We start from the raw sequence: 16,878 nt of genomic DNA, 5'->3' as shown, positions 1-16,878 counted from the left end.
TACTTCCTGCATTCCACCACCCTGGTGTCCCCCATTCCATCCTACCTGAGCTATGGACTTTTATTGAAATCCCCTCTTTCTGTAGGATTAAAGGGATTCTGATCACTAAGCTAATGCCTCCTAGTGTGGGGATACAGATCAGAGAGCCTAGGAAACTGACATTGCTCTACAAAGGTTACTTTACCCTTCTGCTTCAAACTCTCCCTCCAAGTCCCTGAATGTATGTGCTTTACAAGGTCTACCACGCTATTAGCCATTAAACGCCACCCTTTTTGTCTTGACTCATGACTTCTTTTTCCCAGGGAAAAAGAAGCTGGGGCAGGGGTGGCGACTATGTGTAGGGGGGTTGTTTTTGTTTTTGTGGATGTGGGGTAAGGAGACAAGGAGGAGTGGGAAGGAGAGTTAAAAAAGATGAATATGAAATTTCAAAACTGACCTTCTTCATCCTGAAAAACCACTTCAAAGTTCTTGCTCCAATCTGAGATGGAGAAATTCCGAGTGGCTTTCAGAGACTGAAAAGCAGTGAAAGAAAAAGAAAGGAAACTGTCAGAACACTGGCCAGTCTCTCTTGGGTGTTAAAGACAAAAACACAAGAACATTGCCATTGTCCATGTAATAACCACAAGTACCTGGAGGCAATATATTACTCATAAATAAGCTTTAATACTACCATCTTATATTTATTTTTTTATTTTTTATTTTTTGCAGTACGTGGGCCTCTCAGTTGTGGCCTCTCCTGTTGCGGAGCACAGGCTCCGGATGCGCAGGCTCAGCGGCCATGGCTCACGGACCCAGCGCTCCGCAGCATGTGGGATCTTCCCGGACTGGGGCACGAACCCATGTCCCCTGCGTTGGCAGGCACTCTTGACCACTGCGCCACCAGGGAAGCCCACCATCTTATATTTAAAATGTAAATATCTCCAGAAGAAATCTAAAATTAAAAAAATAATCTAATTCATATTTATACCATTGCCTTACTGGAAAGTTGAAACTTCTTTTTTTTAATAATCCTCATTTTATTAATGAGAAAACTCTTAAATAAAGAAGTAACAATGGCTCAGATCAGTAAGCTGTCAGCAAGAGAACCAAGGAGTCTTGGTTTTCAGTAAAGTACAGTCTATCCACTAGACATTTTTAGCCACAAGGCTAGGTTCAGAACAGGAAGCCATGCCACAAGGAGAATGTGGCTGAGAAAAGGGGTTTCCAGCAGCACCTACCAGAGCTAAATATCACAAACACTTTCTGGACAGGGACCAAGGCCTTCTCATTCTCAAGGAACGTAAGAACTATGCCAGTGTCAATGTAGTGGAGTCAGACACACATCAGGCGTTCCTTTTCCATCAGGCCAGAGTGACAACAAAAATCATTTCCTTTTAATCCCACAAGAGCTCTTCTATTCCTGGGATTCAATAACAGGAACTTTCTTCTATAACAACAACTCAACACCTGCCCTTAATGCTTTTAAGTTAAATAGTCATCTGTCTGCATCTTTTCTTATTTTACAGATGACATAATGAAGGCAAAGAGGAGGGAAGCAATCTGATTAGTTCAGACTAGTAAGAGTCCCATGAAATTGTTCAGGAGCTAGTTCAGTCTGATCTTAAAGCCAATGTGTCAACTAGTCTCTCCTTTCGATAACATACCTCCAACTAATCTGCCCCAAATGCAGTACAATCAAATGCATAGAACACCATCTTTAATACGTTTAAAGAAGAGAGAGATGTGGGTTTCATAAAAAAGATAACCTGCAGAATATAACCAAATATCACAGAGGTTTCTAGTTGGAAACTTTTGACAGGGATGAAACTTTACGCACCGATTCCAACAAGGCATGTCTGCTGACCTTCAGGGTGACTTTGGAATGTGGTCTTTTCATGTGTACCTGCCGAAGCTCTCTCTGGAAAAAGTTCACCTTGTCCTGAAAGGTCTCAGAGCCTCCTAAGGAGCAGCAAGATCCATCATGATTACAGCCTCATTAAAAGACACCTGTGCAGGCACCGCTACACCCTCAGGCACCCAGATATCTGGGGTCAATGCCTACCCCAGCAGAATCCCTGTCCAAACTCACCTAGGTTTTTATGGAGTGAGCGGATGAACGTGGCCGCTAGGATGTTCCTCTCCTTACAGCTGAGCTCCACAGGAGGCTGAATGCCATCATCCACCACCAGTGTGAGCAGCTTATGGACAGGGTCAGGGCCAAGGTATGAAAACTAACAAAAGGAAAACAAAAAAAAGAAAAGCCCTCAAATCCAGCAAAAAACCTTCACATCCCTACCCTTCTGACCAACCAACAGAAACAAGTTAAGCCTGTTTTCCCCAAGTAAGTACCTACCAGGAGTACATCTCCTTGTTTTTCACCTCAGGGCTCTATGATTCAGATTTTATTTTAAATTACTCGAGTCACAGAGACCACCTTTAGTAAGGATCACAGGCAACACTACAGACTTTCCAACATAAAATATAAGAAGGGTAAAAGCAGGAAGGATATGTGAAATAGCAAATGAGCACCTGAATAGGTTGGGCAAACTGGCTGGAGGAAAATGATTTGCCTTTAGATTCCAAAAGCTCAGAAGAGTTTAAAAAAAAAAAAACCCACTTTTTAAATTTTTTTAAAACTTTTTTAATAGATGAGACTACTGGTGCTAAAAGAGCTACCTCTGGCACGCTGGGAAGCCAAACTCAGGTCAGAGTTACCAGCACGCTTTCCATTAACTTAGTCTTAGGGACAAAAGATAACTGTTGAAGTATTCTGACTTGCTACCAATTGCTGTTTCTGTAGGCACGTGTCCTCCTAGAACTACATCCTTCACGAGGAGGTAACAACCCTTTCTTTATTTGGCAATAAATCCTGTGTGCACAATGAGAACTTCCAGAAACAACAAAAGTCCTTCAAGGAAAAAAGAAAAGGTCGAGATGTTGGAGGCTGAAGCCTGCTCTACATGAACCGGATGCAAGGTTCAACTTACTTTTGTTCCTGGGCACACTCGGAAGGTATAAAGGCGCCAGGGAATGATTTTCAGGTAGAACTCCTTCACTGAGAATTGCTGGAGGACCAACATATAGAAAATGAAGTGAATGATAAATAAAGAGGTTCTATTTGAGTATAGTAATTCAAATATCAGTCCCCATCTACATTTCTCATGATAACCCTTTTCCTCTCTGAACAAAGAAGATAATTTAGGACTGAAATCAAATAGAAAACATCAACTCTATCTTAAAACAGGCAAATTTAAAGTATTACGCTCACCATGCAATTTCACACAGATATTTCATAATCTTAATACTCAAGTCTTACTACCATTTCCAAATATCTGAGATCAGGTTTTCACTTTATAAGTAGATAACATTTCACCTAGAAACAATCAAAATCTCCTTCTGCTTAGCCAGATGCTGCTCAGAGAGACTTCTTCCAAGTCAGTGGACAGGGAACACCAGTGGCCCACGCCCACTGCTTTATCTCTATTTGAATGGCACCAAGGATTTGCTGGGGAAGAGGGGGTTGGGGATGGGAGGAGTCTCATACAAAAAAGTTCATAAAAATCCTTTATGTCAGAATAAAAAGAGGTCTGTTGCCATTTACAATAAAAGAAAAGACAATGCAACAACTTTTTAATCTAAAAAAAAACCCTTTGGGCTTCCCTGGTGGCGCAGTGGTTGAGAGTCCACCTGCCGATGCAGGGGACACGGGTTCGTGCCCCGGTCCGGGAGGATCCCACATGCTGCAGAGCGGCTGGGCCTGTGAGCCATGGCCGCTGGGCCTGCGCGTCCGGAGCCTGTGCTCTGCAGTGGGAGAGGCCACAACAGTGAGAGGCCCGCGTACCACAAAAAATAAATAAATAAGTAAATAAAAATTTAAAAAATCCTGTGGGGCTTCCCTGGTGGGGCAGTGGTTAACAATCTGCCTGCCAACGCAGGGGACGCGGGTTCAAGCCCTGGTCCGGGAAGATCCCACATGCTGCGGAGCAACTAAGCCCGTGTGCCACAACTACTGAGCCTGTGCTATAGAGCCTGCAAGCCACAACTACTAAGCCCGCGTGCCACACTACTGAAGCCTGTACGCCTAGAGCCTGTGCTCCGCAACAAAGAGAGTAGCCCCCGCTCGCCACAACTAGAGAAAGCCCCTGTGCGGCAACGAAGACCCAAAACAGCCAAAAATAAATAAATAAAATAAATATTGAAAAATAAATAAATAAAAATTTTAAAACCCTGTTATCTGAACATGTAGTAGGTCAGATATTTTTTCTTGATTTTTAAAGAACTCTTCATTAAAGAAAATTTCAAACACATACTAAAGAAGAGAAAACAGTACAATGAAGTCATCACCAGCTTCAACAATTATCAGGTCACAGCCAATCTTGTTTTATCTCTACCTGACCATTTCCCTCTTTGCCATTCCCCCAGGCCAAATTAAGGCTAGATTTTTAAATGATGAATAGTGCATAGCAAAGTGTTCTCAAGTAGAACAGAATTAGAACTCAGGTTTGGTTATGCAATTAAAGGAATGTAATGGGATGTTTCAAGAGTCTCATTTTTCTGAGGTCTGTATGAATAAGCAAAATACAAACACTAAAAAAGAAAACCCCTAAGACAAAGCGCCTCTTAGCTCAGGGTCCTTGGGAAGTTCACCTCCTTGTCTCTGCCAAAATTTCTCTATTCCAATCCTGTACATGGATCATGACATCTGTTGTGGTTTCACAAATCACTGAATGAAAGATCAAATTATTCTGAAATAGTACAAGGGTCCAACAGTAATTTTTACACTAGTGAGAAATTGTTAATGGTTAAAAGTAGCTTTCTTTAAAACTCTGAGAGCCATGCCTTGAAAAGTCTTCCCAGAAGCAATCAAACAGCAGAAAGTTACAGGTGCTCTAAAGTCCCAAGGCACAGACTCTCTAGACAGAGATGTAATCCAGCCAAACCAGACATGGGCAACAGAAGAGGAGGCACGGCCTTCTGCTCAACTTGAAGCAGCCTCCTCAGTATCCCTGAACCCCAAAACGGCAATGATCTCGCTCTGATTCTCAGACTGTTGCTTTGTGGATTTTGTAACCAAATACCAATTACAAGCAGGCTCGGGGGGGGGGGGGGGGGCAAGAATGAGAGTTCCAACCTTTGGTGACACGTAGCAGTACACCTTCTTAGGTTTCTTCACCTTCTCAGGGGTGTGACACTCAGAGGGTGAGTCTTCATCTTCCTCCTCCAGAGCCGTGGAGGGCCGGCGCTGGGCAGAGCTTGTGTGCATGGGCGGGAGGTGCCACGGCGTGCTGGTGCAGTTGGCAGCATTATACAGATAAGCTTCAAAGTAAATGCTCACTCCTGAGGTGGACACATTGCGTTCGACAATATTCCTCTCATTCTCTGAAGTATAACAAGGAATAAGGTTTAAAGTGCAAGACAGGGGAGAAAGTTACCTATCACTAGACCTTTAGTCCACAGAGCTCTAAACCAAGTTTGGCTCAAATATCTAATATTTGTGGGGTTGGTCAGAAGAATGCAGACGTGCAAAGAACAAGTGGCCTGAGAAGAGGACTAAATCACAGCTCTTCTCTCAACTCACCACTTAGGACAATAATGTCAAATTCGCCATTATTGATTGGCTGGTTTTGGTATGAAATGCAGGCATGGAAGCAGCCTCGAGAATGCAGGGTGAGCCGCAAGAACACCTGGCAGGTCTGCCGGTTGGATGTCACTGACTTCTCAAATGAGACACCAGTGCTCTCTTCTTCCGGAGGACCGAGCTACAGGAGGAAAACAAAGCAACATGAACCATACATAATTTTCCCTGTTTGCACAGTAATTTACTCCTACAAAGAATTTTCCTATCTACGAGCTAATCGAAGTCTCACAGTTACTAATGAGATAGGTATTGTCAGATGAAGGAAGGCAGGCACAACAGTCAGGGAGAAGGAGATGGATGGAAGTGAACTAGAGAGGGTGACAGTGACAGGTGGGAGCACGCAGGGCAAGATGGGAGCCTCTTACCTCATGAATGGACAGACTGTAATTGTGTTCATCTCTCAAGGACGTGGAATTGTTGGTAGGGTTGTCATACTCATCTCGGGGCACTATTTGAAGAGTGTGTGGCTGCCCACAGGTCAACACGAGAGTAGAAAAATGGCACACAATTTTGGTCTTGGAAGGAACCACCATTCCTGGAACAAAGACAATGGAACATAACGTCAGAGAGGTGATTTTTAGGGCACAAAGATCTACTCAGTCAGTGAGTCCTGGAAAGCTGGGTGCCAGCCCAGTTCCTAGGGATAAACAATACCATTATGAGGCAGAGAAAGAGAAAGAAAACAAAGAGATTAATTCAAATGAACTTCTGGGAACTCATTTTTACAAATTCCTAACCACTGCAAGCACTAAACAAAATGACAGAAAAACTTGGAGAAAACAGAACTGAGAGTTATAGATATAGTACCAAGAACCCCCCTGGGAACCTACAAGTGAAGCAGGCCTTAAAAATAAGTGAATAATTGCAAAATAAACAAACAAACTCGAAATATTTAGGTGCAAATCTAGCAAAACACGTATAAGATTTGTATGTTGAAAACTACAAAACGCTGATTAAAGAAATAAATTCAGGACTTCCCTGGTGGCGCAGTGGTTAAGAACTCGCCTGCCAATACAGGGAATATGGGTTCAAGCCCTGGTCCGGGAAGATTCCACATGCCGTGGAGCAACTAAGTCTGTTCGCCACAACTACTAAGCCCACGTGCCACAACTACTGAAGCTCGTATGCCTAGAGCCCGTGCTCCACAACAAGAGAAGCCACGTCACTGAGAAGCCCACGCACTGCAATGAAGAGTAGCCCTCGCTCGCCACAGCTTGAGAAAGCCCTCGTGCGGCAACGAAGACCCTATGCAGCCAAAAATAAATAAATAAAATTAATTAAAAAAAAAAAGAAATTCAGAGGCATACCATGTTTATGAATTCGAAGACTCAACATAGCAAAGATGTCAATTCTTCCCTAATGATATATAATTTTAACACAATTCTTATCAAAATCTCAGCAAGATTTTTTGGTAGATTTAGACAGTATTATTCTAAAATTTATATGGAAGGGCAAAGGATCTAGAATAGCTAAAACAATTATAAAAAAGAAGAGTAAAGTGGAAAGAGTCAGTTTATTCAATTTCAAGACTTATTACATAGCTGTGTAATTAAGATTCCGGTATTGGTGGAGGGACAGACACACAGATCAATGGTATAGAACAAAGAACCCACAAATAGATCCCCACAAATATGCCCAACTGATCCCTGACAAAGGTGCAGAAGCAATGTAACAGGGGAAAGCTAGCCTTTTCAACAAAAGATGCTGGAGCAACTGGACATCTATAAGAAAAAAAAAATCTTGGCCTAATATACAAAAGTTAACTAAAAATGGATCATGACCTTAAATATTAAATGTAAAACTAGGAAACTTTTAGGAAAAAAAACATAGGAGAATATCCTTGGAATCTAGGACTAGTCAAAGAGTTCTCAGATACCAAAAGCATGATCCATAAAAGGAAAACAATAAATTGTCTTCAGCAAAATTAAAAAGTCTTGCTCTGTGAAAGACCCTGTTAAGGGGATGAAAAGGAAAGTTAAAGCTTGAGAGAAAATATTTGCAAACCACATTTCTAACAAAGGACTTAAAGAACTCTCAAAACTCAATAGTAAAAAACAAAAAATACATTTAGAAAATGGATGAAATACATGAAAAGACATTTCATCAAAAAAGGGCACACAGAAGGCAAATAAGCATATAAAAAGATGTTCAACATTGTTAACCACTAGGGATATGCAAATTAAAACCACCATTTATAATGGCCCCAAACTGAAAACAACCCAGATGTTCTTCAACTGGTGAATGGTTAAACAAAGTATGGTATATTCACACCAAGCAATACTACCCAGCTATAAAAAGGAACCAACTACTGATATACTCAACCTGGATGAATCTCCAGAGAAATATGCTGAGTGCAAAAAAGGTACGTTAACCAAAAGGTTACATACTGTTATGATCCCATTTATATAATATTCTTGAAATGGCAAAATTACAGAAGTGGAGAACAGATTAGTGGGCTGCCAGGAGTTAAAAAACAGGTGGGTGAGGGAGGGAAAATGGGTGTGGCTGTCAAAAGGCAACATGAAGGATCTCTGTGGTGATGGAAATGTTCTGTGTCTTGACTGTATCCATGTCAATAACCTGGCTGTGATACTGTACTTTAGGTCTGTAAGATGTCACCACTGGGAAAAGTGGGTCAAGGTACACAGCATCTCTCTGTATTATCTCTTACAACTGTAGGAAAATCTAAAATCATGTCAAAATAAATAGTTCAGTTTTAGTTTAAAAAGAAAAGGGCTGGTACACATTATAAGGATATGAACTGTTCTCCACTGGCGGCAAGGTGAGGCAACTCCTTTTCGTGTGGAAAGGAGTCTGTGAGTGAGTCACTGAAGCAAAGGAGGAAATACCTGGAGAGGGAGAAGGCTTGGGAGCCACCTTGTCCAGAGGCTTCCTCTGTTATAAGAGAAAGAAAACTGAGGACCTTTCATGCAAACATATGCAAATCTTCTCAAGACCCCTCTTGTTATGGTTTGACTCCCAAAGTGGACACCAACCTGGCTAGTATCTAATGACACCGTCAAAAGGAAGCCAAGGCAGGGCAAACAGGGCAGCCAGGGTCTCAGCACACTAAACGGTATGTTGCAGAACCAGGAGTTAGAGATTATACTTTTAGGCTTTAAAGCACATGAACATCTATTATCTGGCACAAAGGACACAAGGGGGTAAAAAAAGTTGAGATAGAGGCCTCAATTCTTAAGATGCTAGAAGCTTGGGCAGACACTCTTCAGTAAGAAGTAAAACACATACTGGCAGCAAGGGTAGGATTAGGGTGATTTTACTTGAAAAGGTTTCAAAAATCAGAAGACTTTACCTTTGGTCTATTCTGGCACCCTCACCCCTTAAGAACTTACCTGGCTGATGACACAGCAATTCCACTCCTAGAGAAATGAAAAGATATGTGCACACAAAAACTGTACACAAATGTTCACATCAGCATTATTCATGGTAGTCAAAAGCGAAAACGACCCAAATGTCCATCAACTGATGAATGGATAAATAAAATGTGGTATATCTATATAATGTAATATTATTTAGCAATAAAAGAAATGAGGTACTGATTCATGCTATAGCATGGACAAACCTCAAAAGCATTACGCTAAGTGCAACAAGCCAGTCACAAACGGCCACATATGTTATGATCACGCTTTTATGCAATGTAAATGGCAGAGTAGTACCCAGAGTATGCAAATCCACAGAGGCAGATCAGCGGTTACCTAGGGCTAAGGGATTCGGGGAAAATATGGAGTGACCTGGGTACAGGGTGAAGGGGTGATGAAAATGCTCCAAAATTGACTGTGGTGATGGTTATACAAGTCTACAAAGTTTTAAAACCACTAAATTGTGTATTTTAAATGCATGAATTATATAGCATGTGAATTAAATCTCAACAAAGGCACTGGTTAAGAAAAGAAGAAGAAGAAAGGAAAAGAAAAAGGAAGGAAGGAAGGAATGGAGGGAGAGAAAGAAAGAAAAAACAACCTACCAGGCTGAAAAATCTTGTAGTAGGGACTATAGGCCACGTTTAATCCACCAAGCTTCACTGAGATTTCGTACCGCCCAGCCCTGCGCACAGTGAAGGCCACCTTGACCACGTTGGAACTGGGCTCCTGGAGGACTTCCTGGGTCACTGGAATTTCCACTGCTAGCTCAACATGAGAGATGTGAACTCTTAGTCCTACAGGCCGATGTGCAGGAAAGGGCTGCCCGTTCTTATAGAATAACTGCGGTGGGGAGAAGAGGGACACCCATTATTGAGCAGGGGGAGAAAATCATTTCCTGTGTTACTAGAGAGAGTGTGAGGAGGGAGGAGGTGACTGGTAAATCTCTGTCTCCACCCACTCCTACAGTCCTGCTCACACATGAGGGAACAAATTCTCTCAATGCTTCAAAGAAAACCATGAAGTCACAAACAAATTCTTAATGTATTCTGAGGAGAGGGATAAAATACACCATTGAGTCCATTTCAACTTGACACTTCTGAACCACAGATGCTGCCTACCCTGTCTTACTTGCCCTTTTTTCTTATATTATCACTGCTAACCCAAACGTAAAGGTAAGTCAGTGGGTACCACTGGCACTGAGTGAACAAAAGCACTAGGCAGGGCTAGTGGGGTTCAGACTATGGAGCTAAGCACAAGGCTTCAGTGGAGAAGTCATTGCAGGGGGCAGCAAACTTTCTGCAGAGGGCCAGAGAGTAATGCTGTTGGTTTGCGGGTCATACACAGTTAGTTACTCAACTGTGGTGAACTCCTCAAACGTGAAAGCATACATAGGCAGTACAGGAAGATGAATGGGTGTGGCAGTGTTCCAGTAAGTCTGTATTTATAGAAGCAGGAAGTGGGCCTGATTTGGCCCTTGGGCCATGGTCTGCCAACCCCTAATCTGTAGCACCTACTCTTTTCAGTAATATTTTTCTCACTTTGAAAATGTAACATTAAGCTTTATACTTCTTCCAAGCTAAGCACCTATTAAACCAAAATGATAGAGAAATGTATGACTCTTCAGATGTCAACAATTCCCAAGTTCCTGGGGGGTGGGGGTGGGGAGGTGTTGGAGAACATGAACGTTTCAGGCCAGCACCACCAACAGACTGAACTGGATTCTGGAAGGCAACTGACTCAGAAACCCCAGTGGGTACGGAGACAGAAACATTCCCTTACATGCACTCGGAAGGCCATGCTGTGGCCCACCTCATAGGGGTCCTTCCAATCCCAGGAGACTTTGCATGACCGGGGATCCAGGTAATTTCCCCGCACGTAGTCATATATAGTCCGGTCCCCTCGGCGTTCTCGGTCCTCATTCTGGAGGAAGCTGACTACACGTGCGGCAAGCTCGAAGAGGAACTTAATTGTGAAGAAGAATGCAACCACAGACACTGTGATGCCACCTATGTAAAAGAGAGAACACACACACCACCCGCCAGTTACACATTACAGCTTCTCACTGTGGGGCAAGCAAGAATTCCACAGACACCCTCCACTGGGTCACCACCTCTGTGGGTGAAGAGAGGGGCTTCCATGCCGGGGTCCTCGCACCAAATCCCACCCATTGCCTGTTTTTGTAAATAAAATTCTACTGAAACACAGCCCCACCCACTTATTTACTGTTGTCTAGGGCTGCCTTTGCCCTAAAGCCGCAGAGTTCAGTAGTTGTGACAGAGACTGTATGGCCTGGGAAGCTGAAAATATTTACTCTTTGGCCCTTTACAAAAAAAGATTACCAACACTTGTTCTACACCATGGTCCACATACGATGCCTACCCCCAACCTCCCGTCATGTACTGGGTCCTACCGTAGTAAAAAGAATGTGCACTCTACTCTATCCATTTGGAAGCCTTCCCCTTCCTTGGTCACTTGGCAAAAGCCCTCCCCAGTCCCTGCCACAGTTAGGGGTTCCTTCTTCTGGGCTCCCTCAAACTCCCGTGCATGCATTCATCTATTATAACTTTTCTCCCCCTTCATGTTATGAACTCCATGGAGGCAGATTTTTGCCTTATTCGACTTTGACTCAACAGGAAATAGCATCTGGCACTGGCCATAATTACTCAATAAATATTTCCCAAATGAATGAATAACACTGCCAACTCTGTGAAGGTACATTCTGGCATGCCTGGAAATATTTCTAAGTCTATTTTCAAGGAGAAAGGAGGAGGTAAGGAGGCAAAAAATGATATAAGCAACCCTAACAAAGAAATAATAGAGAGCTCTTTCTGTAACGTACCAATGACGTAAAACATCAGGTCCCTTCAATGCCAACAGAGAGCCGAGGATCACAGCTGCAGCTGCAGGAGAAAACTTGTTTAGTTTTTCCTCTAACTCTTCCTTACAGCAGTCTCAGAGAGAGACAAAGCAGAGCATGTGGCTTGAGCCTACCATCTCCAGCCTTACTATCCCTGCTCTCTCTCTAGCTTGACAGGTGCCCTACAACATTTCAGAGAAAGAGAGACCATCATTCCCCCTCCTAAAGACTTCCAATCTACCGACCACCCTAGGAATACCACAAACAGCCACTTCTAGTTACAAAATGTAATAGCATGGCTTTCATCTTCTTGGATCCAGGGCCCCAAGACAGTTTACCTCCCCCATGCAAAGTGGTACTAATTAACACAGGCAAGGAAGATAATGGAGTCACTTTCCCCTTATGTTTGCCTTCTGGAAGTAATTCATCTAAGTAGAAATAGTTATATAAAATGTTTAAAAGGATTATTATCATCATGTTGGCATTATGTAATTAAAATGAACTCTGGGTCATCCCAATAATAAGCAATGGGCATGTAAGAGAAACCATTTTCTTTTGCTGTTACCAATCAGACAAACTAACAGGGCCTGTGGAAGATGAGCTCAGCAGAGAGGCCAAGGAGAGGAAGGAAGCAAAGGAGGAGACTGTACTTCTCATCCTAAGTGATGCCTGCCAAAGTCAGAACAATTCAAATAGGGGCCAGAGTCTGAGGGGAAACTTACACTGTTTTTAGACTTATCTCCAGAATAAGACTTCAATCTTATTACTCATTTGAACCACCCACGGTACTGCCAAGGAAAAATGCAATGCCCACTGACATTCCTATCTTATCACTGAGTTTTGACCTTAGCATAGACTGTACATGCTCTCCAATCCACAATGCACTAAATTCATTCTTTCTTTTCAAGTCAATATATATTAAGGTTATTAATGTTATCTCAACCCAGCACCTTTTATCAGCACTAATATATAACTTAGAGACAAGACAGCTGAAAATTTCTATGCTCACATTTGGGAGGGACCAAAACAACTTTTCTTTTTTTTTTTCCAACCAAGTGTGCTTTTATGTCTGATTATGCTGGGAAAATTTAAGAGAAAGAGTGACCAAAAATGGCCATTAGATCCTTTGATAACAATATATCCAATGGAATCCATAGGGAGTAGGTAATTTGAGGAATGACCATGTCAAGTTTCATAGAAATCCCTATTTAGACTGGTGTCCAAAGTCCTACCAGAAAAGAAAGCCACACAGGGAACATTTGCACTGTCAATACACATGAATTAAGTTGCTCTCCAGAGGACAATATACTAACTCAATATTTGAGATCACAACTAGTGAGCCTCCTTCCCAAACAAGAATCTCATCTCCTGGGACCTTATGCTGAAAAGCTGCTATCATCTCTCAAAAAGCAACTCTCTGTGCCTTATAGGACATACTAGGTGACTTGGTGGAACCGAAACCAGCAGTTTAATTGTCTTAAATACTCCCTCAGTTGGACGTCATTCAATCTGATCCTGGACATGAACATTTAGCCCTCAGTAAAGTTACAGCACTCAGTAGAAAATGAAGTATATGTAGGTGATGTTACAGACTTGTGGTCTTAAGTCTCTTACTCCTTAGAGGGATAGAGCAATGCTAAATTTATGGCACACATCATGAGGGCTGGGAAAATTCCTATGTACTGTCTCTGACAACCACAACAACCTTTTCTGTGAGAGGCAGCTGACAAGCAGTAAGTCAGAGCCTGGAGACCAGTTCCAGGGCTGCAACTGTGTGACCTAAGCTTCAGAATTCTCATTGCCGTAAAAAGAGATGAAGTTTAATAATTTCTATGACACCATCTCCTTTAGTGTGACAGGACTTCACTATAACTCTCCACAGCCATCAAGACTGTCAAATCAAACAGTAGAGCAAAGAGAATAATATAGAGGATGAGGGCATGACTAGACTACAGCTAGACCACCTGGGTTCAAATCCGTTCTCTGCCACTCACAGGGTAACCACGGACAACTTATTTAATCTCTCTATAATCTGCCAGTTTCTCTATCCATCAAATGGGGCTAATATCTGTGTGTACCTCACTGGGGTGTTGTAAGGATGAAAAGAGTTAACACATGTAAACAGCCTAGAATGGTGCCTGGCACACAGTGAGTTCTCAGTTTTAATTATTATTATAATTATTATCAATAGTAGTAGCAGCATCACTACTCCTTTGTGTCAGAGCCAGTAAGAAACTGAGGGAACCTCTCTATTGGTCCACACTTCATTCAATGAGAAATGCATCAGAACTACAAAAGGCAAGGCTTCTCTTACCATACTTAAAATCTCTGCCTATGTGGGAGTTCTTTAAACTTTTCTAATTTTATGTCTGAAAATTTTTATAATGAAGATTTAAAAAATTAATACTAAAATAACTCATCCAACAAATACTGAGGACCTACTTAATATGCCAGATACTGGGGGAACAGTGTGGAACAGCCATAGTCTTTCTTGGTCCTCGTGGCTGATAATAATGAACTTGACCTTGTTAAGTCCTTGTCCATTTTTTCCCCATTCACTTGTCACTCAACCAAATCTTCACCACTGATCTAGATCACCTAGACTTTTTCCAAAAGGTCAATTCTACATTTCTACTCCAATTCCCTTTATTATTTAAAACTCAGCATACCAATTATTACTTTTTTCCAAACTCTCCTCTCTTCTCTGTGAAGCCTCCTTGTGATCAGGGAGTTAGCTCTGTCAATTCATCACTCATTGATGTGATCTTTATAAACTGTCCCACTTCTCTACAATACCTCTCAAAAAAACTCCCCAACAATACTTACTCATCTCTCAATTTTACCCATGGTCACATTCTAAACTTGCCTTCCTTCTGCATTTTCCTCCTTTCTGGATGCTATCACAAAGCTTCCATGCCTTTGTCTTTGAGTACAGGGTTTCCTTTTAGGGTGACCCCTCAAATCACTTTTATTCCAGATTCACCTCTTCTGTAGGCATTTTCTGTCCTCTTACTGTACCTGTCGTGCCCTCTCTGCCCTGTCTCTGCTCCCACCCCACCATAACTTACAACCCCCTTACTGAGCCACCTACCACAGGCCAAACAATGTACTAGGTGTTTTACATGTTAGCCCAAGTAATTGTCACCAATACAACTTGGTAAATAAGCATTATTCTTCTTAGTTTAGAGACTTGAAAAAAAAAAAACCCTAGGCTTAGAAAAGTTGACTTGCTGAACATCTTCCAGCAGGTTAAGTGACTCAAGCCTGTCTAACTCTGAAGCCCAGTGTTCTTAACCTCATATAACTGAATCATGAAAAAGAGTGGAGTCATAGGGATAGTGAAGTATTTGGGAAGAGAAAAGATTTAAGAAACTGGTAAAAGAAAGTGTGAAAAGCATTACCCAATCTTACCGAGGATAAAATTAGAAAGACAAATGCTTACGGCCCCTTTTTAAATCTTTTGAAATAAAAATAAAACGTTACAAAGGAAAATGGAATGCAGTACCAATTATCTAATGCAAAAATATCACTTGCTTACTAAAAGATCCTGGGCAAGTTGCTCAATACTACAGAACTTTGGCTCACAATTACCTACAAAAAAGGGAAAGGGGAAATGTCTCAAGGGAATGTTAGAAAGTTGATTGATATACATATTCTAAAACTCTTTGCCTTTTTTTTTTTAGTAAAAGATTTATAATTACAATATCAAATAAATTTTAGCCCTAACATTGAAGATTGGTTGTGAAAAAGTCTATTCCCAGAAATGGAGAATTGATTTCTTCATACTCAAATTGGCTCTGCTGGGAGCAAAGTCAATTCCAACTGCAGCTGTGCACGTCAATGCTATCCCCTGCTGAGAGGGCTTAGAAACTGGTCACTGAGTCCATGTTCTACATCCCAATAATAAGTAAGTCTTAACTGGTCTGTCACCTTACCTTTAAACGAGGGCCCATGTTCTGAGAACCAAGGGGAGCACACCTATCCACCAAAGCAGGTAACTTTTGGCCACTTTCACCTTGTCTTCCAACTTCCACATGAAAGAAAACAGCTGCAAGGTCAAGAGAAAGTGTCTGTCCATCAGACCTTCAGCGAGGGTGTGTCACAGAAGCAGAGGGTCAATGTTTCTGGAATGAACTGCATGAATTCCACGGTGGAGAAATATAATCCCAAAATATAACATCCCTGGACTTCTCTCTAGTGCAGGGTGCAATTGGCTGCCAAAGGGTGCATCTGTTCTGCTGTCTCGGGATCCTACGCTACAAAGAAAAAAAGAGTCAGTGGAATAGATTTTTATCTCTCAAAGAGAACCCCCAGAAAACAACAAAGAGGAGGTATAGAATAGACAGTGGAAACCCTGTGGCACTAAAAATAACCAAGGGCAGGTAATCTCTGACCAAGTTTTCCCAATTAAAAGTCCGCAAGAAAAGCCAAGGGGCGATCTCACGGGCTTAGCTGTGTCACTCCCCAGAAGAGAGCTCCAGCACTTCAGTGGATTCCAACCCTTCAGTAGGTGCAGAGTAGAGCACAGATTTAGAGTGAGCCTCGTCACAACCACACACCCAGTTTCACTTTAATGGGGCTGGGAACAAGGTGAAGAGAAATGAAAGGAGAGCACAGGCAGGGCTTGGCTGCAGAGGGCCTTGTATGCCCTGATAAGGAATCGAGGTAATACTCAGCTGGAAAGAGGAAACCACCAAAGAGCTTTAAAACCCAATCAATCAGCCTATGCAGTCTGCTCCCTTTGTACCCATGTATGCATTTCCAAGACACGGTTAAACAATACTGACTTTATCTTTAAAACAGTAAAATTTGCTACTGTGAGTAAGGGGAAAATTTTTGTGAACATTCAAGATAAAGTCACTGAGTAACAAAGTGCAGTAAAGTCAGTCTGTAACTCAAAGATATTCATGAACTAAATGTAGCAGAAAGGGGTTTCTGGCAAGAATAGCCGCCAGAGAACACATGAGAAGAAACTACTGATCAGTAAATGAAAAGAGACAGTCCCTTTCCACGTGGCAGGA

At 42.0% G+C, this 16,878-nt stretch overlaps 1 protein-coding gene across 4 annotated transcripts in view; it reads right to left on the bottom strand.

The window, feature by feature from the left end:
- AREL1 (apoptosis resistant E3 ubiquitin protein ligase 1) overlaps nt 1-16,878 on the bottom strand; it is a 43,723-nt gene that overhangs the window by 9,278 nt on the left and 17,567 nt on the right. Inside the window, exons 2-12 of one of the 4 annotated variants that reach the window (XM_082844088.1) lie at nt 15,793-16,113; nt 11,840-11,900; nt 10,780-11,006; nt 9,603-9,840; nt 5,983-6,152; nt 5,558-5,738; nt 5,111-5,358; nt 2,967-3,044; nt 2,069-2,210; nt 1,817-1,938; nt 437-512 (exon numbers count right to left, since the gene is read on the bottom strand). In XM_082844088.1, the coding sequence (XP_082700214.1) occupies nt 437-512; nt 1,817-1,938; nt 2,069-2,210; nt 2,967-3,044; nt 5,111-5,358; nt 5,558-5,738; nt 5,983-6,152; nt 9,603-9,840; nt 10,780-11,006; nt 11,840-11,855 (1,498 nt within the window). In that variant the 5' untranslated portion in view covers nt 11,856-11,900; nt 15,793-16,113. Of the gene's footprint in view, nt 1-436; nt 513-1,816; nt 1,939-2,068; nt 2,211-2,966; nt 3,045-5,110; nt 5,359-5,557; nt 5,739-5,982; nt 6,153-9,602; nt 9,841-10,779; nt 11,007-11,839; nt 11,901-15,792; nt 16,307-16,878 lie in introns of those variants that run through there. The other 3 variants (XM_082844091.1, XM_082844090.1, XM_082844089.1) reach the window with 3 other exon arrangements.

This window comes from Leucopleurus acutus (assembly GCF_964270905.1).
Source record: "Leucopleurus acutus genome assembly, chromosome: 1".
Classification (NCBI taxonomy): domain Eukaryota; kingdom Metazoa; phylum Chordata; class Mammalia; order Artiodactyla; family Delphinidae; genus Leucopleurus; species Leucopleurus acutus.
The sequence above is the reverse complement of the archived record's forward strand: the minus strand, read 5'-3'. Positions and strand labels throughout refer to the sequence as shown.